This window comes from Bidens hawaiensis, unplaced genomic scaffold (genome assembly GCF_021521415.1).
Source record: "Bidens hawaiensis isolate Kalapana, Puna unplaced genomic scaffold, B.hawaiensis_p1.1 tig00040126_1, whole genome shotgun sequence".
Lineage (NCBI taxonomy): Eukaryota > Viridiplantae > Streptophyta > Magnoliopsida > Asterales > Asteraceae > Bidens > Bidens hawaiensis.
The window spans coordinates 47,204-71,366 of NW_027505652.1; the positions used below are offsets into that span (position 1 = coordinate 47,204).

The window sequence follows — 24,163 nt, forward strand, 5'->3', positions numbered from 1 at the left end:
CTAAAAGCAAGATAAAAATCTAAATAAAAGACAGTGGCTGAAAGTCATTTTCGAAAAAGACCTAGTCCATAATTTGGGTAATTCAAAAAGACAAAATTTGTAATTTACTCTTCAAAATCCAATTCCTAGTTTCAAACAAGAAGCTTGAAACGACTACGCAAAATTCCTTAAGTTTTAGTTTGCGAAGCCGGATGGAAATAAAATTAGAATTTAAAAACGTTCCATCAGTTTTTGTGTTTGATGGGTTAGTTATAAATTGGTATCCTTCCATTAAATTCCCTCAATGCTAGGATATTAACTTTCATTTACTATAGTGAAGGAATTATAGACATTCTAAGGTAATGTTGGAAGATTACATAAATAATATAAAAAAACCCTCATAGTTTATTTCATTTCCCCTCAACCTTACAGATGGATTTCGTAATTGATTTGTAAAAAAAAAAAAAAATGTTTTAACAAAAGTCATGGCCCCCAACTGGTAAACGGACTAACTGATTGTGATAGTAACCTCTGAATTGCTTGCTATTGGTGGATGGGAAATTTTGTCTTCGTCCTTTTGAGGACCACATTAATCATGCATTTCACTGTTGTCGTGTTAGGGTTCTTTTGCTTTTCGTGTTAACCAATAAAAGAAATGTGAATGTCAAGTGCCTCAAAACACAACTTAATCTGTTAGAGAACGGAATCATATATTTATCATTCCTTGTTACAACTATGTACCTTATAAAAAATTTTGACCAACATATGCAAGTGTTGAAATTTCATCAATTGTCTTTTGAATTAATACAATACATGTCACTTTAATTTAAAAAAAAACCTTAGACTTTAGAATAACGAGACTTGCTAAATTTGTATATTAAGATAACACTGAAAGAACTTTTTCCATTTTTAGGTTCTGTTTTAATAGTCGAATTACATACAATATATGGAGAAATAGTAATCCATTTTAGAACACGATTATTTATGGAGTAACGATAGTGCTTGACTCCATCTTAAAAACGAGTTATATAACCTTTACAATCATACAGCTCCCATGTATATATTAGTTATTCGGTTGTGCAACCAAATTATATTAGTTAACAAGTTAGATACTAAAGTGAACCAGTTGTACACCCTAGTTAAATTACGGTAATTACCTTTATAATAAGACTCCCATGTATATAAACCGATTGAATTTTCGGGCTTTAGATATTTTAAACCGGTGTACAATTTGCTGTTTGCCAAATCTTTATTGTTACCATTTTAAACTAACTTGTAGTGGTGAGATGTTTAGAAGTTCAATTTGCTGTTTGCCAAATCTTTATTGTTACCAATTTAAGATGATATCTTTGTTGGAAAAAAAATGAGTTTTGGGAAATGAGAGTAGAACAGAAGTTACTCAAATTATGTAAGAAAAAGAATGAGTTAGTTTTATGACCCAAAAGATGAGTATTAAATGGATCCTATGGAGATTGTGGTTGAAGGGCATAAACGGAACGATGAAATGGAAGAAAAATGAAATACGATTTAATCTATAAATAATGTTATACTCTCTCCGTCCCAATTTAAATGTCCTAGTTTGACTTTTCAAGTCTTTCTTTTACAACTTTGACCGTAAATATTTTTGTTCGTGTTATATAATTCTTGATGAAAATTATATGAATGGATTGAGTTTTAAATGTATTTTACATTGATATAATTTTCATCAAGTATTATATGACACGAACAAAAATATTTACGGTCAAAGTTACAAAAGAAAGACTTGAAAAGTCAAAATATGACATTTATATCGGGACGGAGGGAGTAATATTTTCACACAATTTATTTTTATTATTTTTAAAACAATAAAACTACTATTTAAACAAGTATTAGCGGTTACGTGGTGAAAAGCTAGTTGGTATCGGCTTAATTTGTTTGTTACTCTCTAAGTTTTGTGGCTAAAGTTAAAAGTTTATTAGTTTTATAGTAAATGTCTATAAGTTTTGTAACAAAGTTGAAAATCTAAAAGTTTTATAGTAAAAGTGCAAAATATTTGAGAGTTGAAATGCTAAAAGTTTTGTGGCAGAAATTTTAAAGCTGTAGTATTATGAAATAATTAAAAGAAAATAGTTTTATTTTTAAGTTGAGAAACCAAAATGTATAAATATGAGTTGAAAAAAAAATATTTCATGACTAAATTTAGAGGGATAAAAATAAATATATGAAACTAAAATCTAGTGAGGTAAAAAAAACAAGGATGTTAAACTTGGTAATAAGCGAAACTAAGTTGGTTTAATACAATATTCTAGAATCTAGACCACTGATTTTACAATATAAAATATCAGTAACAATATCTTGTAAATAAATGCCATAATATTTTCACAATACTTGACTTATGGAAAGTAACCAAAATATTTCTTTTTAGGCAGATGAACCGGTAATCATTAATTACATAACTATAGAAACACAATCTTTGAGCAAAAATAAAATCCAACTCCGTTACCGTTAGTGACCTAAAGCGTACATTTCCAAATACTTGAGGGACCATTTATGTAACTTAATAATATCTTATATAAACATTCTCACACATCACAGAATTCTCATTCCCATTCTTCACTTCTTCTTCTTACACTCGCCGGCAGTCTTCAGGTAATTATTATTATTATTATTATTATTATTATTATTATTATTATTATTATTATTATTATTATTATTTTTTTTTTTATCAGTTTGATTATATTTAATGTGAATTTATTCCGCTAGTACTTGAATTTAACTTATATTCGATTGTTTTTGAGTTTTTGCTGTATTAGGGTTTAACGTTTAACGATATCGAATAGGAAAGCGGTAATTTGTTCGATTTGATTATTAGATTTTAATGTGATTTTTTTAATAATAATTATAATTATTGTTTTTGTCATGAGTTTTGTTACTGAATTGAACTAGTTTTTAATCTGGTATTCACTTGTAGTAATTTGTTATAATTTGTTTAATTAGGTTTTGTAGTTAGTGTTTGATGATTTTGAGTTTAATTATGAATATGTTAATTTGTTAGGGTTTTAGTGATTTTAATCTGGGTAAAATAATATTAAAGGGTTTTATATAGGGTATAAGCTCATTGTGCTCTGTTTTGTTGTTAGATTTTTATTACTATTTAATGCATAATTGATCATAGATTTATGGATGTTGAATCATTTTTTTATAGTAATTAAGTGATTTAAATGGAAGATATATAAACCTTGGTTGTCATTAAGTGCTTAGTGTTTATATTTGACTTAAATAGAATATTAAACATGGTCAGTATTTATGGAATTTTTTTTATGTTTTGGGATAATAATTATAATTCTGTTATCAGTGTTATAATATTTTTATTTCTGACTTGAAGTATTTTTTTACTTTTGTTTTCAGTTTTAGTAATGGATCCTAATTTGTTTAACTAGGTTTTTATAATTACGGTTTAGTGATTCCGATTTTTTATTCTGATTCTTTCGTTAGGGTTTTAATAATTTCAATCTAGGGAAAATCAATATTAAGGGTTTTATATAGGGTTTAACCTGGTTCATAATTATTGCTCAATTGCTATGTTTTGCAGTTAGATTTTAGCTATTTAATGCAAAATTTATCATAGATTTATTGCTTTATAAATTAATTTTAATACTGATTTGAGATGTATATTTTTTTTCAGAATCTTGTTTCAGCTTTGTGTTTTAAGTTTTCGACATGGTGAAGATAATAATACCGGGCTCTAAAAAACGGCCCGACCCGCCTGAAATCTTGGAGGGCCCACATAACAAAAGGCAGAAGATGGATACTGGAATAAAAATCGAGTGCAGAAAGATTCTTAAAACGTTAATGATTCATAAATACGGGCCTGTTTTCAACCAACCCGTTGACCCCATTGCGCTTGGGATTCCTGATTATTTCTCCATCATAACTCATCCTATGGATTTTGGAACAATAAGCAAGAAATTGGATAATGATAATTATTCATCTGCAGAAGCGTTTTGTTCCGATGTTAGACTCACGTTTTCCAACGCGATGCGATACAATCCGCCTGGGAATTATGTTCATTTGATGGCAAAAGAATTGAATGATACTTTTGGTAAAAGTTGGAAATTATTAGAGGCAAAATCGTTAAAACTGAGCATACTGAAGAAGAATGTTGTAATACCAAACAAGAATCACGAACCCACTAAAGAAAACAGTTTCAGTGTTAGTTTAAAAGCAAAGAATCCTGAAGCTACAAACACTGTTACAGCGAGCTCTGAGGTGAAACCGAAACCCATATTATCGTGTGCGGTTAAAGAAAATAGGATCGGTGTTAGTTTAAAAGCAAAGAAGCCTGAAGCTACAAACATTGTTACAGCAAGCTCTGAGGTGAAACTGAAACCTATATTATCGTGTGTGGTTAAAGAAAATAGGGTTGGTGTTAGTTTAAAAGCAAAGAAGCCTGAAGCTACAAACATTGTTACAGCGAGCTCTGAGGTGAAACCGAAACCTATATTATCGTGTGCGGTTAAAGAAAATAGTGTTGGTGTTAGTTTAAAAGCAAAGAAGCCTGAAGCTACAAACATTGTTACAGCGAGCTCTGAGGTGAAACCAGAACCGAAACCTATATTATCGTGTGCGGAAAAGGCAAGGCTAAAGAATGAATTCTTGTTGGCATCAAGAGGTGATTTGAGTGGCCCGTTGCGTGGGTTTTTAAGGAAGTATGATTTGGTTTCCTTAAAGAAAGAGAAGATCGAGAGTGTGTTCGGTTCGTTCGGTGATCATACTTTAATCGAATTGAAACGGGTCATGAAAGGTTGTTCGGGTACAAATATAGTACAGGTAAATTTCATGAACTTTAATTGTATGTTTATTATGCTATTGTGTGATTATATGGTTTGATGAGAGTGTTGAATTTTGTGCAGGGCAAGGATGTTTATGTAAAAACACCTCAGACTAAGGAGGTATCATTAAGACAGAAACATGAAGGTAAAGTTATAGTAATTTCATTAAGTAATGATTTGTTTAGTGTTATCTCATCATATTAATTGTATTTGCCTTATTAGCAGAAATGTCAAATATTGAGTCCAGAATAAGAGCAGCTCGGGCTGCTAAAGAAGCCATACTCCAGAGTGCCAAGTCGGAGTTGCAGATGAAACGCGATAAAGAACGAGAAGAAGTAGAGAAGGTATCTTTTTTTACCTAACAATCTTTAAATTCTGAAATTAGAGTCGGGTTTATTAGTTATTATATGGGATAAAACCATGAACTAGTAATCAAGTTTCTCTGGTGTTTCACTAAGGTCACCCACTTTTCACTTTTTTCCAACAACTAAAATCCCTCAATTTTCAATATTGTTCAAATCTTGTGAAACTATTCTATAGTTGCTGAGTTTTCAATTTGGCTTTAATGTATTAATTTATTATTTAGTGAATTCTTTTTTTTAACAGATCTTATTTTTAGGTGAAACTTGGAAAAAAAAAATTACACTTTCCATTTAGATATCTTAATTTTGAAAAAATGAACATTACTGAAAAGTTGGTGGTTATTATTCGAAAAAAATGTGAGTGACTTTAGTGGAAGAGAACAATAAAGACTGTAGGTTACTATAAGGTGATATGTTAATCTATTATTAACTCATTATCTTTGTCTGCGTTCAGATGGGGAGAACAGTAATCATCGATGACAATCTAGCAGTTCTGATGGAGCTCGAGAAGCTGTGCCAGTATTCAGGGATCAAAAACCCGTTGGAGAAACTTGGGTTGCGTTTGAAGGAAGAATATTATTATGGGTACGAGTACGTTGATGATGATGATGAGGTTGATAACGGTGTTGTTTTTTATGAGCTAGAAGATGGTGAGATCTTATGACATTGCTTTGTGCAAGTTAGTAGAGCCTAGAGGGTTTTTGTGGTGTTTCTTGTACCTCTAAACCTAGTATATATATATATATATATATATATATATATATATATATATATATATATATATATATATATATATATATATTTTAGTGGAGTTATATTGGCAAACCACATAAATGTGATGGTAGTAGTGTTTATTACATTAGAGAGAACATAGAACACAATTGATATTGATCATATTGCAAATGTATATATCAGGTGAGGTGGCAACTTATGCTTGAGCCGACACCGTCTACAAATTAGACAAACGATTATGTAAATCAGAAGTTGTAATTGCAAATTCTATCAAACGATTATGTCATGAACCCAATTTTTTTTCATCGTAGAACTAGCGTAACATGGTTCTCGGACATCCGATTCAAAACCTAACTAGGTTCCTTGTAATGGAATCCGGAGTCACTTGTTGAATACTGAAGACATAAACATCTAGGCATTCTCTTGGATACCCAATATATCCAAACTGCATAACCTTTGTGTATCCGCACTTCATAGTGTCTTCTTACAAATAGATCATTTAATTCCCTATGGTTGGGAAAAGAAATTTTCTATTTTTTTGATTTTATGCAGACAAAACCACAACTTTTATTTGATTAATGAAGTCTCAATTTTAATAGGGATGAGCTCGGTACCAAACCACTACTAATTCCGATTTTCTTAAAAACTTGGTCGTGTCGGTATCGAAGGTCTAGTATCGTACTCCAGTACGATACTGTAAACAAAAATTCGGTGAATTCCATATTTTTTTTCATCTTAACACTTGAATTGAACCATATTTTCAGACATATCCAAAATGTCTCCTGAATTAGACAAAAGTAACTATATGTGTCACATCATTAACATTTACCAAATTTTATATTAACTTATTACAAGTGAGAAGAGCAATCGATTGAGGGGCCAAAGAGAAATAAAATCCCACAGCTCTTTTCAAATTTCATTGTTATAAACTCTCTTGTTCATTTTCAACATGTGATTGCTCATTTTTAACGTTTCTACGTTTATTTACAACATTTGTTTCCATATTTGTATGCTTATTTTTCAACATTTGTTTTTTCAATTTCTACATTTATTTGTTCATCTCCAAACATGGTTTCTTGCTCTTAAATCTTCTCTCTACGCCACATCAGCATTTGTATATAAAATGCCTCATATATTAACGACACATCAGTTTGGATCGGATTATTATGTGTCCTATAATCTGATCTTGTAGTATATTTCGGTCTTTCGGTACACTTTGAGAATTGTGCTTAATTACTTTCTAAGGAGGAAATTTATAAATCACACTTGATACATAGATTGATCCATTTTCATTTTGGGTTGAGTAAATTGCCCCAAGGTACATAGTTATTTATTGGATTGTTCTATAACACGCCTTGAATCAGCCATTTTGTAATCGTTGAAATTACCAACAACGAACTTCATACGAGTAACATCCCATGTTATATTTTTATTCAAGAGAATCCCACATTTCTGAAGAGGATTCAACTATTTGGTAAACATCAAACAAGTTGTTAGATACAGTTAAGGATATGATCTCGACATATATAATCATCGTTCTCACACTTATGGTCATCTACGAATTAAGTTACATTCACTACATCATTTTTAAAGTAGTCAACAAAATATGCATCTCTCTAAGTTTCCATACTTGTCATCATGTCCATCATAGACTCTCCACCCTTACTAATCAGCAAAATTATATAATCTTTTTCGGTTTTGAAGAAACACGGATCCAATCCCCTAGTCGGGTCCTGGATCCAATGAGTCCACAGAGTAGGATACGATAACAACTAACATAATATGAGTACCACTTCCCAAAGTACAATGGCCGGAACCTGCAAAACAGACACCGTGAGTCTCGTTACGGGAAGGACAAGAGGGGGTGTCTTCCCGTAACCACCCTCCGGCTTGAGAATCAGTACCGTTCTTAAGAGAGAAAGTACTAAGAGTAAACAGAGTATGTACAGTGAGTATATGTGAGTTAATGAATACCTCATGTAGTTTGACGAGGTATTTATAGCCGAAGGATGTGGGAAGGTGATTGGGCCAGCTGTTCCTTTCTAGAAGATCTTAATAACCGTCTGGACACGTGTCATCCTATGATAGGACGGATAAAACCCTGGCCATGTGCACGGTTATAACAACCTGGCCAGATGTCCTTCATTCATTGGTTGACGAGTCACGTATTGCCCAAGAAAGCATCTTGGGAAACCTTCTGGAACGTAATTGGTAAATGACAGCTGGCCTGAGGTATTGCCTCCCAGTCATCTTGTGCGGACAGATACTTCATCCTGCGGATGACTTCTGAGGGCGCCAGGATGCTTCCACATGCGTCATGTGGGTGTTTCTCCTTTTGACGGTTACGCGACTGATCCATATGTCCCGCGAGTGGTATATGAGGGGTTTCTCTCCGACCCGCGGATAGTACTTAAGGGTATTTGGGTCTTTTTGGTACCCTACCTCTATAAGTCCCCCCAATCCAGTGTTTCTTCCACGTGAAGTATGCGGGTGAAATTTTGGACTTAAGGTAAATTTTGGGGGTTTTTGAATTTTGGAGTTTGATAGAAAATATCTTCTGTTGGTGTGAATAATCATGAAAAAGGACAAGTTGACCACTCGCAGGCGCGTGAACAGATGATGGGATGTTTATGACGGCTGTCACTGTACCCGACTGTGCACATTTTTCTCTTTTTCGAATTTCCCGCGTGACGTGGCAATTTTTGATTGAACGAAGATTTTCTCTCTCCACTGTTCATATCTCATCGCATTAATTGCGATGGGTATAAATAGTGGGTGTTTCTTCCTTTTGAAGTCTAGTCGCCTTTGATTTCTGATTATCTTTCTTCTTTTCTCTCTAAAGATTTCCAATTGATTACTAAATCTCGAAGTTTTTGTTCACTGTTCTTTCTGTTAAAGGATGGCTGGTCAATCTGAGATTGACGAAGTAGAAGTTCAATGGGATCAGTCTGATTACCAGAAGTTGATTACCGGAGTGGGAACTGGAATTTCCCTCTCCTGGTTCTATAGCCAGCCTGCCGCCGCCTGGCAAAATGGCTGTGTATTCCGATTTTTTTGATTATGGGAATTTCCGTTTTCCCATGACAAAATTTTTCATGAAGGTGTTAAGTGCATATGGGATCCATTTATCCCAGTTGCATCCTCGTGCCGTCATGCGAATTCGTCATTACGAATTCGTATGTATGGCACATGGAATGTTACCTCACCTTGACCGTTTTCCCGTTTTTTACTGTTTTGCCAACCGTGGTGGTTGGTACACGTGTCAGGGTCTTTCCGACAGGAGCATCGGTTACGAGGTCGAGAAAGGCTCAAAAGACCGGCGTAGCAAGTTTTTCTGGATATCCGAGAACGTAGTGCCCGTTGCTATGGTCCGACGTCCGACCACTGAGGTGCTCCTGGAAGTTGTCAAGGTTCCCCATGAGGGTCGCGATTGGATTCTTGTCCTAATGTCGTAACCGACGTCGACATTATCACAAAAGTCTATAAACATGATCACAAAAGTACAAAAGTACAAATTCACTACAGACTTGATCATCCACGCTGTTAGCCATGTGGGGTCCCTTTGCTCACGTCTCATTACTAATAAGAAACGGACCACAAGGGACACGCTACATGTAAGCCCTACAGATAAAATTTTGCATGCTCACCTATGGTGATGGGTTCGGGGTATTGCTTGATAACGGGGGTATGTCATGTTGTGGGGAACACTAGCTATTAATTAATTGAACCTTAATCGTATCTAATGGCTGCTTGGTAGACTTTGATGCTTAAGCTTAGGTGGATAAACAATACCCTTGATCGTCTTAACTATTCATGAAAAAATAGAGCAACAAAAGTTTTAACTCTGCTAATTTTGAGGTTTAAGTCAATTTGGGGTGGTCTGGTCCGGTAAAAGCTGAAAATAAGCGGGTCTTAATTGTGTAAACCACTGAGTACTATTATTATCGGACCTTATTTGTCCCGGTAAAGATTAAGGCATGGGTTTTAGTGGACAACAATATCGGTGATCACGGTTTTTGTGTTTTTCTAAGCTTTAAAAAATTAACTTATATGTTTGTTAGACTGTAATTTTCCGATTCTGATCCAACTGCATCAGACTTTTTCAGGGACGAAAAAAGAGTAAGTGTGGGGATATTTGATATACATCTATTTATACATCTTGAATCCCTTGTAAATATTTGTTTATTTAATGTTTTGAGTTTGGTTTAGTTTATGTTTCGTTTATCTTTTATTAATTAAGGTTTTGAGTCAAGTAGTTTATATGTTTATTGTGTTTTATATCTTTTGGTGTCTTGCATGTTAAAATTAATTCTTTTTATCATTTCATGCGAAGTTTATGCTCGTTTTGCTCATCATTGATTACATGATTACTTCATTTACGAATTTTGATTTATGTTCATGTAGATGGTGGCTTGGTGATCAAGGGAAGAAAGATCTAGAAGGTTCTAAGCATTACTTGGAGTTCAATGATGAATAATGCAAGATTTGACAACAAATAAAAAGAAATAACACAAAAAAGTCCGTAGCCCTTCCAAGAGTGCGCCGCGCCGCGCGAAGGCAAGCCCAAGGGGGGCCGCGCGGCGCCTAGGCTTCCCTGTTCAGCCATCTTTGCAAGTCCAAGCCCGTTACTCGCTTATATAAACATCTTTTTATAAACCTAGTCGATTCTACACACTATAGCAGCCGATTTTGAGCCAATTTCCAAGGGTTTGAAGGTTTCTTGGAGGCTAGGAAGCAAGGAGGATTATCGAGCTATCATACAAGTGTTCAAGGGTCGATTAAGAAGGGTTATTTCGTTCTTTTTCATCATCCTTGTTCATTATCTTTCATGATGTTTCTCTTTGTTCTTTGTTTTAGTTATTCATCTTTGATTATGACTATTCTAGGCTAGACTTCATGTCTACCTAGGTTTGATGAACATGTGTTGATTTGATTCTTGCTTTGGACAATTGATTTGATTATGGTTTTGTTATTTTAATAGTAAAAGACTTGAGTTTGCTTTCATGATGCATATGAATGTTTGTTATCTTGATTAATTGTTAAATATTGCTTCACATAGATCTTTTATCTCTTGATTATGTTCTTTAGATTTAGGGTTTATGTTTAATTGTTACTTGGTGTTTTGATTATTTTGATTGAATGGGCCCATTAGATCATAGAAGCTTGTTGATAGTTGGTTAGGGTTTTGAATGTTCTGCTAAATTCCAATAGCTGTAAGGTGAGGAGTTGTTCATGTGTCTTGGTCAATCGCATGCTAGGATAGATTAGTGACAATATTCTTGCTTATTGTGTTGATCCTTGTTCATGATGTCGTTTTTAGATTATCAAATTATCTAGGGTTTAGTGTTTCGTAAGATTGCTTACTTTAGATACTATTAATTAACCTTAATTGATGACTGTGAAGAAATCAATATAACTGATTGCTTAATAATCTAATAATCATTCTTTAGGATTTTACTTGATGCGATAAAGGGTTCTTTAGGGTTTGTTAGATGAATACATTTAGAAATCAGTTTCCATATCATGTTATTTTTCCATTGCTTGATGATTGTTGATGCATGGGATTCTTACCTAGGTAGATTCCTTCTCTGATTGGTTTCGATCTTGTATTTTATTGCTTATTTCTAGTTTACTCCTTTATTTAATTTCTTAGTTTAAAAACCCCCTTAAAACATTAATAATAAATAGTCGTGTCGTAAGTCGAGTCTAATTAGCTAATTAACGTAATTTATAGAGTCTTGTGGGTTCGATATTCCAGACTTACTTAGCTTTAGTACAATTGACCGGTTCACTTGCCGGTGTTTTGTGTAGTTGAGTCATAAGTCTAGTTTTTATTACTTGTTTTTTTAGTTAATATTTAATTGACTGTTTCTATCACATCAAGTTTTTGGCGCCGTTGCCGGGGACTCTTGGCAATTGCATTATTTAGTTTTAATTGGACTTATTTGCTATATACGTGCTATTTGTTTTATTTTTGTTTGAGTCCTAGGAGTCTAATTAAATTTTAGTTTAATTTAGTTTTAGTTTTTATTTTTAGTCTACTCACTTAGTCCATTGCGTCCTTAAGGTTTATGCCACATCTTCGTTCGCAAGGACCACCGTCGGAAGCTACTTCTTCACAAAAATCGTCACCGCACAGTTCACCACCAGAAAGTCTGAGAAGTCAACCAGACGTTCAAATGGCCGACGACAGAACAATTGCTGCTCAAGCCTTCGATGGCTTAACCGGAAATCAGTCATGCATCGTCGTTACCGCAATCAACAATCCCAAATCGTGGCAAATTCCGTCATACATCATGAACAACATCGTTCAAACTAATCAGTTCATGGGGCGTCATGACGAGGATGCACCGGCTCACATTAACCGACTTTACCGCGTTCTTAAAACTTTAATATTCTTGCTAGGATAGATTAGTGATAACATTCTTGTAAGGTGAGGAGTTGTTCATGTGTCTTGGTCAATCGCATGCTAGGATATATTAGTGATAATATTCTTGCTTATTGTGTTGATCCTTGTTCATGATGTCGTGTTTAGCTTATCAAGTTATCTAGGGTTTAGTGTTTCGTAATATTGCTTGCTTTAGATACTATTAATTAACCCTAATTGATGACTGTGAAGAAATCAATATAACTGATTGCTTAATAATCTAATAATCATTCTTTAGGATTTTACTTGATGCGATCAAGGGTTCTTTAGGGCTTATTAGATGAATACATTTAGAAATCAGTTTCCATATCATGTTATTTGTCCATTGCTTGATGATTGTTGATGCATGGGATTCTTACCAAGGTAGATTCATTCTCTGATTGGTTTCGATCTTGTGTTTTATTGCTTATTTCTAGTTTACTCGTTTACTTAATTTCTTAGTTTAAAATTAGTTTAGAAACCCCCTTAAAACATTAATAATAAATAGTCGTGTCATAAGTCGAGTCTAATTAGCTAATTAACGTAATTTATAGAGTTATGTGGATTCGATATTCTGGACTTACTTAGATTTAGTACAATTGACCGGTTCACTTGCCGGTGTTTTGTGTAGTTGAGTCATAAGTCTAGTTTTTATTACTTGTTTAGTTTAGTTAATATTTAATTGACTGTTTCTAGCACAACAACAATGCCTCTGAATTTTCCTCTGTCTCCCACTTATTGGCAGAGTTGGAGAAGAAGAGGGATTTCTCGTTCTTTCAGGCGAGTGATGCGGGTGTAAGTACCGCGGACGCCGGAGAAGGATCCTCAAAAAAGAAGCGACCTACTCATCATCCGAAGAAGCCGCAGTTTAGTCTTGCTGAGCGTATGCAGACGGTAGACGGTACGTATTTCGTTTTCTATACTTTGCTGCTTTGGTATGTTAGCTAAGTGTGCCTTTTTTGTGCAGATCCGTCTATTATTGGAGACGATGTATCTGACAAGTAACCGTCACCAACTCCTATTTCTGAGAAGCAACCATCTCCTCCTTCCGAGAAAGAAACGGAAGGTAGGCCACCTACCCCTCCGATTGAAACTACTACGGAGGAGCCAAACCTCCAGTCCGGGAATGATAGCTCTTTTGACTATCTATTTCAGACTCGGAGTGCTACTGGCTTCCAGGAGAACAGCCCGGCAGTGAATGCGGAGGGTTCTAGGACCGAGGAATCTCTGCCTCGTCCTCCTCCACAATTTTTTGCTACTTCGTCTCCTCCACCCACGGGTGCGGGAGGAGAGCTTCAATTTACGCACTCCATGCATGACGTTGGGGGAGGATCAACGCATGGTGTTCCTCATCCATCTTCCTCAATCCCGGTTCGCTTTTGTTCATCAAGTTCTGATTACTGCCGAGGAACGAACCAAGGAGAGGACTTCCATTTGTTTGTTCCTGATTGGGACATTATTAATGGGTCTCGCTTTACCGACCCGAATGTCTGCATGACGTTCGTTAATCAATGTGTACCACCCGTAGAGCGCGTTCATCAACCTGGTCGCTCTCGCCTTGATCTTCATATTGACTTTTCTTCGTCCTTTGCCAATGCCTTGGCCTGTACACAAGAAATATTACGCGAGTGGCAAACGATGGGTGGTAAACTGGGAGAGGCTTCTCGAGATGTCGAGGAAGCATCGGAGCATCAGTCAGCGGCAAATATGGCAAAGTGGAAACTTTCTGATGCCGAGATCGCCCTTAAGGGTGAGAAAGACCGGAATGCTGCCGCTGCCCGCCAGTGGAAAGAAGCCCGTGAGAGGCAAAATGCTGTCCTCAAGGCTGCTCGTGCTGAAGCTCAGAAAAAGAAGGAAGACTTGGCGGAGGCCCTTGAAGCTAATTCGGCTTTAGAAAGCCAGGTATCCCGCCAAGGCAACCAATTTCAGGAGCTTGAGGCAGAGCTGAGGTTGCAGAAGGATCAATCTGCGCTTAAAGATAGAAATGCTGCTGAGATGCAGTCTGCTTATGACTCCTTGCTGCAATCTCGTGCGGAAGTGGAGTCTCGTGCCACTGAAGCTTCCGCTGATAATTAAAGGATGGCCAACGAGATGCGGGAGTTGCGGAGCAAGGCAGAGCGTGCCGAGCAAGATTGTCAATGGTTCCTCACGCGAGGACTTGACTCTGTAAGTTTTTCTCACTTGTTGTTCACTACATATCTCATGCTTTGATGCTAAATAAATTACCTTTTTATTTTTCCAGGGCATCCGCCATATTAAAGGAAGTCCAGAGCTAATTGATAGCTTTTCTAACTTGATGACTGCCTCATGCTTGGTCGAGTGAAAGGCTTCAATGAAGGGATGACCTATGCTCAAACTAATCATTCCTTCGAAAATCATCCGCTTCATGGCCTTGACGTCAAGCAGGAATATGATATGTGGATTAAGGAACATGATGACTTGGTGTTTCCTTTGCAGAATACGCTCTCGGAATTTGCCTCAGCCAATGACGGTGTACAAAAACTGAGGAACTATTTGAATGATGAATCTAGGGATGCCTCGTCTGAGGACACTTCGTCGAAATCTCCGAAGAAAATACCAGCCTCTGACCCATAGAATAGGTTTAGATTTTTAAGACTCTGTAATTGTTTCTCCATATTTTGTAACCGTTTTTGATTATTTAATGGAAAGAAACCTTTTGTCTTGTGAATATTATATTGTTTGTGCGATAATATCTTTGCAAGATATTTTTTTGAAATTTGAATTTTTTGCAAGTTGGATAATTTTAATGACGTGGCGGAGAGAGGAACTTTAAGGGATAACTGACAAGACGTGTATGACGCCTTTCGACAGCCAGTTCTCACTTTCTTGAATCTCCCGCCTGACGTGTCAATCATCTAACGGCCCTCGTTGTCTCTCTCTTCTGTCAGTCAGTCCGTCGCATTTATTGCGATGAGTATAAATAAGTCATCTGCAGCCTTCAGTTTATTCTTATCTTTGAAACCCTTTTTCTTTCTCAAAATCCAGATCTTGATATTTTCAGAATCCATTTCCTCTTCTTTTGATTTTGCAAAGTTAACTTCCATGGCCGGTGATAAGAAGAATACTCCAGCTATTCATGAGATTGTTGTCAATTTGAAGGAGAAAGATTACAATGACGTCATCAAAGTATATGGTCTGGCACCAGAATGGGGACCATAACGTCCAACCGACGGTTCAATTGCTACTAACTTCTGCTAGGGAAGATGGCCGTGTATGTTGACTTATTTACGACGGGGAATTTCCGGTTACCCGTAACAAAATTTATGAAGGCCATCTTGACGTCCTATGGTCTTCACTTGTCCCAGATCCATCCCTTCAGGATGTTGCGGGTTCGTCACTTTGAGTTCTGATGTCAGGCCAACGTTATTGAGCTTACAGTTGCTCGGTTTGCCGTTTTTTACAAACTGACGAACCGCGATGGATGGTACGGTTGGGCTTCTACCAAGAAGGGTCCCATTGGTACCGAGTGGTACAAGAGCCTTTATGAGTGGAAACCCAAATTTTTCTGGATTCGGGAAGATACAATTCCATTTGCGATGACTCGTCGCAAATCTACTGATGCTTCCCCAGCCGTCACTGCCACCACTGAAATCAACCTTCCCTGGTATTCCACTCTGATCAAGACACCCACGCCACCGCGGGCAATTCATGAGGGGGCGTTGGTGCATACGAAGATGAGCCGTTTATGGCCATTCCCAAACTTGGAGCTGTACTTCGAGAATTCTGACAAGAGTGAGTCTTTATTTTATTGCTCAGTACTTTGTTTCATAATCTTGACACTTTTCAATTACAGGTGAAGGCTCTGTTCTTTCCTCCCTTCTGGATAAGGTGGAAGGTCTAATGGTGCGCCGGCCCATTCATCCTAATGAATTGCCGTTTCTCGAACGTACCAAGAGCAATTTTTTATTCTCCACTGTTCACGCAGAACCCGTGGTGTCTGAGGTCATGTATGCGAAAGGTGAGAAGATCATCGCCGAAGGTGAGGGAGTTCTAAAACCTCGACCTCTTAATGCTATGACTCCTAGCGGGGTGATAGTACTTCTGTCTTCTAGTGAAGAATCACTACACCATAATGGAGAAGCGCTTATTGATACTACTGATTCTACAAACGTTGTACATTCATCTATAGGTTTGACCCGGAAACTTGGCAAGAATCCCGCCACTAGCTCTGCTACGGGTGATGATGATGCTGACGTCACTGCTGAGGGTGATCATCCACCAGTTGATGACGTCACCCCTTAAGGTGAGCATCATATTGTTGATGCGGGCGTTTCCAAAGCAGCTGGTAAACGCAAGGTTCAACCTGGCAAGGCTGCTCCATCAAAGAAGCCAAAAAGGCAAAAGTCTGCTGATTTGGAAAAGCGCCTTCACCAACTTGCTTCAGATGATATCTCCTTAGGTAAGTTTAATGTTTCTCAAATTTGTCGATTTTTATGGACCAAATATATATCTGATGTATTATTATCGTTCAACAGTGGCCCTGAATGATTTTTTTGAAGACGTTTCAGGTCTAAAGAGTTCAACTCTGCCCCCGTCCCCACCGCCTAACACTGCCACCGATCCAATTATTGTAACGGATACCTCTCCTCTTAAAGGGAAGGAGGTTGGAAATTTTGAGGATCCCGTTATGTCACCCTCCTACAATATTCACCGTTTCAAGGATCAAGGAGGAGTTAGTTCTTTTTCTTACGGGCGTCGGAAGTCATCGCCTCCTCACGAGGAATAGTCTGCAGAGAATCGTCCGCAATGGACTCTTCGCCAGAATACTACTTTTAGTAATTCGGACATATGTTTCGAATATCTGCAGGAAAGCCTTCCTCCTGCGGAGCGGGAGCATCAACATATCCGCATTCGCCAAGAACTACTAAATACTCATTTTTATTGCATGGCGAATGCGGTTTCCACCAATCAGGAGATATGCCGGGACTGGTTAGTTATGAATGAAGCGTGGGAGGAGATTCAAGTTAAGGTGGTTGAGGCCAAGAAGGAAACCCTTGGGGACATGGATGAAGCTCGTGAGAGCCGCAAAGCACTGGAAGCGGAGAAGACTGCTCATTCTGCTGCTGAGGAAGCCAAAGCTGTTCTCCAAAAGCAGTTGGACGAACAAGCTGAGTTGGTAAAAACTCTAGGCAGAATCGGCGGCCAAAGACAACCATCTGGATGATCTTGCTGCTAAGAGCCGGGAACAGGCTTTAGAATGTGCTGTCCACAAAATGGAGCTTGTCCGCGCTCAGGCGAATAAAAAATGGTTATTGGCGGAAGGAATCCCCAAGGTAATTGTGTTTTTATATTCTCATGATCACTCGTGAAACATTTTCTTATAATTTATTTGCCAGGTTATCACCCAAGTCCGGGCGAGTGATGAACTCGGGAACTGTGTCGCCATTCTTTTGAATGCGTCCAAACAAGCTGGCCGTCAAATGTGCTTCCAGGAAGGCTATAAATTTGCCTCAGAATCTAATCTTCTGGAAGAATATGTTTTGCATGGCCAGGATACTGCTGCCGTCCTTATCTAGAAGACAAAAACTTTTGACAATTTAAAGTTTACTCTTGCGGAGCAGATATCTGAGCTTGCCGACAAGGAGGATAACATAGATCAATTAAAGGATCTCCTTGGGCTTGTTGAGGGAGATGAGGACGATGAGAATGATGCGGAAGGTGAAGATGCGGAACACAAGAGCGCGTCACTGTAGGCATAGCTTCCTCTGTGTGTGTATATATATATATATATATATATATATATATATATATATTGCTTTTGTAATATGTCATTTTGTTGTAATCCCATTTGTACATATAGAGAAGTCTTGTTTCATCCGGTACACTTTGTCTTATTCCACATAATATAAGTGTTTTCTAGGATCTTCTTCTTTGTCAATAAAGTATTACATATTATATGTGACTGAAATAAAATTTCTATTGATCAAGCATAAGCTGAATTACAAATGATGAAAATACATTTCTTCTGTTAATCTATTTAGGCGTGCAGGCCAAAAAGGGAAAAACGTACTATATGTAACATTTCTTTAGTTGGGCCCCGTTCCAAATTCTTGGAACCTCATTCCCATCCAACTTTTCTAATTTGTAGGTACCTTTAGATAACACTTTTTTAATTCTATAAGGTCCTTCCCAAGTTGGGGCCAACTTGTTCGGAGGCTCTTGCCCGGAGGCCTCATTTTTGCGGCAGACAAAGTCTCCTGCATCAAACTCACATTTTTGGACCCGCGAGTTATAATATTTTTGTAATTGGCGTTTATAATTGTGCTTGCGGATCGATGCCAGTTATCTCCTCTCTTCGAGGAGGTCAAGATTCATCCGGAGTTCATGATCATTGTCATCGATCAATAAAACTCTTGCGGATGGAATCCCAATCTCGGCTGGAATCATGGCTTCTGTGCCGTGGTTAAACTAAAGGGGGTTTCAGAGTTACTAGAATTCTTTTGGATGCGGAAGGCCCAGAGTACATGGGGAAATTCATTAACCCAACCCATCCTTTTAGTTCCTAACCTTGCTTTGATTCCTTCCTTGATTATCCGGTTGGTTCTCTCAACCTGGCCATTCGCTTGCGGGTGGGCTACCGATGTGAAAATTTGAGAGATTTGCAATTCTTTTAACCATTCCTGTAGCTCACTATCCGCGAATTGAGTACCGTTATCACTTACTAGCTCCAGCGGAAGGCCAAACCGGCAGATTATGAATTCCCATAGGAATTTTTTAACACTTGCTGCTGTTATGGAAGCAACTGGTTTGGCTTCCACCCACTTTGTGAAGTAGTCGATTGCTACTATTAAAAACTTGACGCGTCCCGGGGCTTCAGGGAAAGGTCCCATTATATCGACAACCCATTTCTGAAACGGCCAGGCTGAAGTGACCGGAACAAGCTCGTTCTTTGGTCGTAGCATGTTGGGAGCATTGCGTTGGCATGAATCACACTTCCTGATTTCATGCATAGCGTCCAGATGCATTCTTGGCCAGTAATATCCAGCATTCATTAGCTTTGCTATGACCATGAGCGGGCCTGCGTGAAGACCACAGATGCCTTTCTGAACTTCTCTGATTAAATAGTTCGCGTCCTCAGCATCCACACATCGAAGTAGTGAACCAAGGAAGGAACGTCGGTATAAAACGCCGTCATGCATCTGATAGTTCAAGGCTATGTGTTTTATCTTATGGGCCGCGGTTTTTTCTTCTCGGAGGACTCCTGATGACAAGTATGCTATGATAGGTGTCATCCAAGATTCCACTCCAGTTTGAATTACCAAAACTTGATGTTGCGGGACAGATGGGCAATCTAGTATTTCAATGCGGATGTCCTTAGCGAAGTGTTCGAAGTTCATTGAAGGTAGCTTACTGAGGGCATCTGCTGACTTGTTCTCACTTCGTTTTATGTGAATTACTTTACATGAAGAAAACTGAAGCATCAAATCTTTTGCCTGTGACACGTATGAAGCCATTACGTCATTCTTTGCTTTGTACGTACCATTGATCTGTCCCGCAATTAATATGGAATCCACGTGGGCTTCCAAGTGTTTCACCCCTAACTTTTTGGCTATCCGCAGCCCTGCCAGGAAAGCTTCATACTCCGCCTCGTTGTTAGTACTCTTGAAGTCTAACTTTATGGCGTATGTAAATTCGTGGCCTTCGGGATTGACTAGCCTGAGGCCTGCGCCCGATCCCTCGCTGCTTGAAGCCCCATCCGTGAATAGTGACCAAATTTGTCCTTTTTCAGGAGGTGCTTGGGGTTGCTGCTCAATCAGACATTCTTTCTCTTTGTGTTGCGGGACCTCCGTGACGAAGTCCGCCAACACCTGCCCCTTAATTGCTGGCCTGGGTTTGTATTCTATTGCATGTTTACCCAGCTCGATGGCCCACTTCGCCAATCGCTCAGACAATTCTGGCGTACAAAGAACATTCTTGAGTTCGTATCCAGTTAACACGTTGATAGGATGCCCTTGGAAGTACCTGCGGAGGCGTCGGGCAGCGTAGACCAGTGCTAAAACGAGTTTTTCCAGCATTGAATATCTGGTCTCCGGGTCTGACAATGTTCTGCTGACGTAATAGATCGGTGTTTGAATGTTCTTTCTATCCGTTAGGAGGACAGCCCCGATAGCAATATCTGATGCCGACAAGTATAACGTCAAAGGTTCCCCCGCGGAAGGTGCTGTCAACGTGGGCAATTCTATCAAACACTTTTTGACCTCCAAGAAAGCTTGTTCCGCTACTGTGGTCCATTTAAATTGTGGTTTCTTGAGGCAATTTCTCAATGTTGAGATAAACGGATAAGATTTAGCTGCATGATTCCCCAAAAAGCGATTCAGGGCCACCAATCGACCATTAAGCGTCTGAACCTCTTTGAGGGAGGAGGGAGAAGGCATGCAGGCTACAGCTTGGACTTTATCCGGATTAGCTTTGAAGCCCGCACTAGAAACGATTACTCCAAGGAATTTCCCTTCTTCCTTTCCGAACAAACATTTGGCTGGATTCAGCTTCATGTTGATACCCCTCAAAGTTTCGAATGTCTCTTCGATGTCTCTCAACATTTGATCTTCTTCAATGCTTTTGATTACAAGGTCATCCATATAAACCTCCAAATTTCGACCAATCTGATTCTTGAATGCCATGTCCATCAATCGTTGATATGTGGCTTCCGCATTTTGTAGACCAAATGGCATCATTTTATAGCAAAATGTGCCTTGATCTGTTCGAAATGCAGTTTTGTCTTCATCTCCCGCCGCCATGCAGATTTGATGATAACCTTTGTAAGCATCTAAAAAGCATTTGAACTTAAACGGAGCCACTGCATCAACTTTCAGGTCAATTTCTGGCAACGGATAACAGTCCTTGGGACACGCCTTGTTTAGATCCTTGAAATCTATGCACATCCGCCATGTCCCATTGCTCTTAGGAACAATAACCGGATTGGCGACCCAAGTCTGATATTATATTAGACGAATAATTCCTGCATGTAAGAGGTCTTGAACTTGCTCATTCATCGCTTTTGTTTGCTCTGGACCTATCTTACGTTTTTTCTGAAAAATTGGTGTGAACATCGGGTTGACCCTCAGTTTATGATCCGCAATGGTTCGAGGGACACCAGTCATGTCCGCGGGTTTCCATGCGAAGACATCAACGTTCTTTGTTAACAACTGTTTCAAAAAAGTCCTCACTATATCAAGGAGAGCATGTCCAATTGTTACAGTTTGTTATGGGAATTTCTTGTTTAACACCCATTTCTTAGGTTCAGTCCGCCGAGTTTGTTTCGGAATCTTGCTAGGCTTAGAACTTTCCGTCGCGAAACAATGGCGATTGACATGAATGATAGCCACTCCGGTACGAGTTGGGATTCCAACTGCGCCGTGTGCTGTGGAAGGATGAGCATTGAAATCTCCGATCACTTCACGCCCCAAAATGATGTCATGTTTCGAAGTTGCTGGTAAAACTAAAATTTCAACCTCCTCAATTCTTGAATGGATTCCGTCACTTAGAGTGACCGAGAAGGAAATTACCCCTCGCGGGTGCATTACCTCTCCTCCAAATCCAGATACAGGAGCATGAATAGGCTTCAATCTCTCCTTATCCTCCTCGTCAAGTTGCTCAAAACATTGTTTGTACATGATGTCAGATGTACTACCAGTATCAAAGAAAACATATTGGGAGCGATAGTGGCCGAAAAGAGCACTGATGATTAAGGGGATCTTGTTATTGGGACCCCCTTTGATTCGCGGAAAAATCACTGGCTCATTTTTCCACACTTCATCATCGGACTCTCGTCTCTTTACTCCAACCCTATATCCGCCTTGGATCATATGAACGTTTAAGTCCTTGACTTGATTTTTTGGCGGGCCTTGTTATCTCGCATGGGAGCCTTACAAGTCCCGGGTTTTCCCCCTTTCACTAAATGTCCAAGTTTTTCGGACTTTACAGTCACCTCAGTCTCACTTTTTAATGCATTACATTCGTTCGTGTTGTGGCCTATGTCATCATGGAACGAACAATGTTTTTTGGCATCGAGGAACGACCTCCTTGTGAGTGGCTGTGGTTTTCTGAAAGTCACATTTTCTGTGGTGAGGATTTCGGCTGGAGTCTTTGAAAGTGGAGTCCAATTGTTGGGACCTCGATTCGAGGGTCCCGCTTTGTTTTTGTTGCCATTGAGAGACCTTGCATCGAATGGCTTCGATACCCCCGTGTTTGGCTGCAGTCTTGACCATATTTGTCCCTTTGCCTGTTTGTTGGGTCGTGGAGTTTGGAATTCTACTTTAAACTTTTGCTTTGAATTATTGTACCCCAATGTTTTTTCAATTCTGGCAAACAACTTTGCCGCGGTCATGATATTATCACATTCCTTTGGCATTCCATCTCTTCCAGTTAATGTGCGGATCAACGCATCACACTTGACAGTTTTGCGGAAGGCACCGTGAAGCATGTCCTTGCTTATTCCCCCGATGTTTAAACTCTCGTCATTGAATCTGGTAATAAAATCTTCCACGGATTCATTATCATGGCGGACAACGTCCAAAATTTCTGACTGGTTACGGTTATGCTTCTTTTGCTGGCTAAACTGTTGAGAAAATTTTTTTACCAGGTCATCCCAGCTGGTAATTTGACCATCAGGTAACTTTTCAAACCATTCCCGCGCTGCCCCTCTTAGAGTCAATGCGAACATGTGACACCAATAGGGGAGCGTCCATCCGCTAACACCACTCACCGCCGCAAAGTTTTGAAGATGATCGCTCAGATCAGTCATTCCATTTTATTTACCCACCGATGTAGCTATCTTAGCATTGACGGGGAAAGGTGCGGTAGCAATGCTTGCTATGAACTTCGATTTTTCGGCAAAGGCTGCTGGGCGATATGTTTTAGTGAAATCTTCTTCTACATCACTATGGTACACAGTATGACGGACTACTTCCTGCGGGCGACTGCTTCTCTCCCGCGGACGCATCCTGCTATCACCAGTGTAAAAACTGAAGTCTCCTGGGTGATAAGTCGAATCATAAGATGGTATCCGCATGTCCAATCGAGGACGAGGGCGTAACCTCCGTACTTCACCGAAATCTTGCTCCGTCTGTTGACTATAACGGATCTGACTTCCTCTCACTGTTGGTGGAGGAGAAAGAGATCTCCGGGGAGATTCTTCATAAGTCAGAGTGCGGGCATGAAAGCGTTCGTTACCCCCTCTACGCTCATATTCAGCTGCCAAATTTTCTTGTGGTACGCGGAGCCATTCCTTCGGGGATAGTGGTCCTGTAGATCTGGAATTATGTCGATCAGGTCTCGCCAACTCAGAATCGTCTGAATCGTCCTCCAGATTCAACACTGAATGAGTTCGGCGAGTGTCTCTCATAATTCGTCCGAGGTCACCCAAATTTGAACCTTCTAGTGCCGTAACGTGTCCCAAATTAGTGGAAGTAGGCCCAGTTGGTGCTGTGACATGCTCGAGGGTACGACCACCTGGTGTTACATCGGTGACTCGTGAACCCGGAGCTGTGACACGTGCAAAAATATTAAAGCAAAACCTTCAGGTACTTCCTTGTTAGTAACACGTGAAGTAGGTGCAGGAGTTCCCGTCGTCCCTTCAGGAAGTTTACTCATATTGAACGAACCAACAAACCAACGAAAACTTATGCAATTCTAACACCAAAACGAATGGCGCCAATGAAGAAAAACGGATCCAATCCCCTAGTCGGGTCCTGGATCCAATGAGTCCACAGGGTAGGATACGATAACAACTAACACAATATGAGTACCACTTCCTAAAGTCCAATGACCAGAACCTGCAAAATATACACCGTAAGTCTCTTTACGGGAAGGGCAAGAGGGGGGTCTTCCCGTAACCACCCTCCGGCGTGAGA

At 38.9% G+C, this 24,163-nt stretch overlaps 2 protein-coding genes across 2 annotated transcripts; one reads left to right on the top strand and one right to left on the bottom strand.

The window, feature by feature from the left end:
• The first annotated feature begins 3,762 nt into the window (after positions 1 to 3,762).
• Positions 3,763 to 5,893, top strand: LOC143614520 (uncharacterized). Its single transcript, XM_077087934.1, has 4 exons — positions 3,763 to 4,788; positions 4,872 to 4,935; positions 5,016 to 5,134; positions 5,607 to 5,893. The coding sequence occupies exons 1-4, from the start codon at positions 3,763 to 3,765 to the stop codon at positions 5,814 to 5,816; spliced, it is 1,419 nt and encodes a 472-aa protein (XP_076944049.1). The 3' UTR covers positions 5,817 to 5,893.
• Positions 5,894 to 22,125: 16,232 nt separating this feature from the next.
• Positions 22,126 to 23,055, bottom strand: LOC143614521 (uncharacterized). The gene has a single exon (XM_077087935.1). It carries the CDS (start codon positions 23,053 to 23,055, stop codon positions 22,126 to 22,128), a length of 930 nt encoding a protein of 309 aa, XP_076944050.1.
• Between the last annotated feature and the right edge of the window lie 1,108 nt (positions 23,056 to 24,163).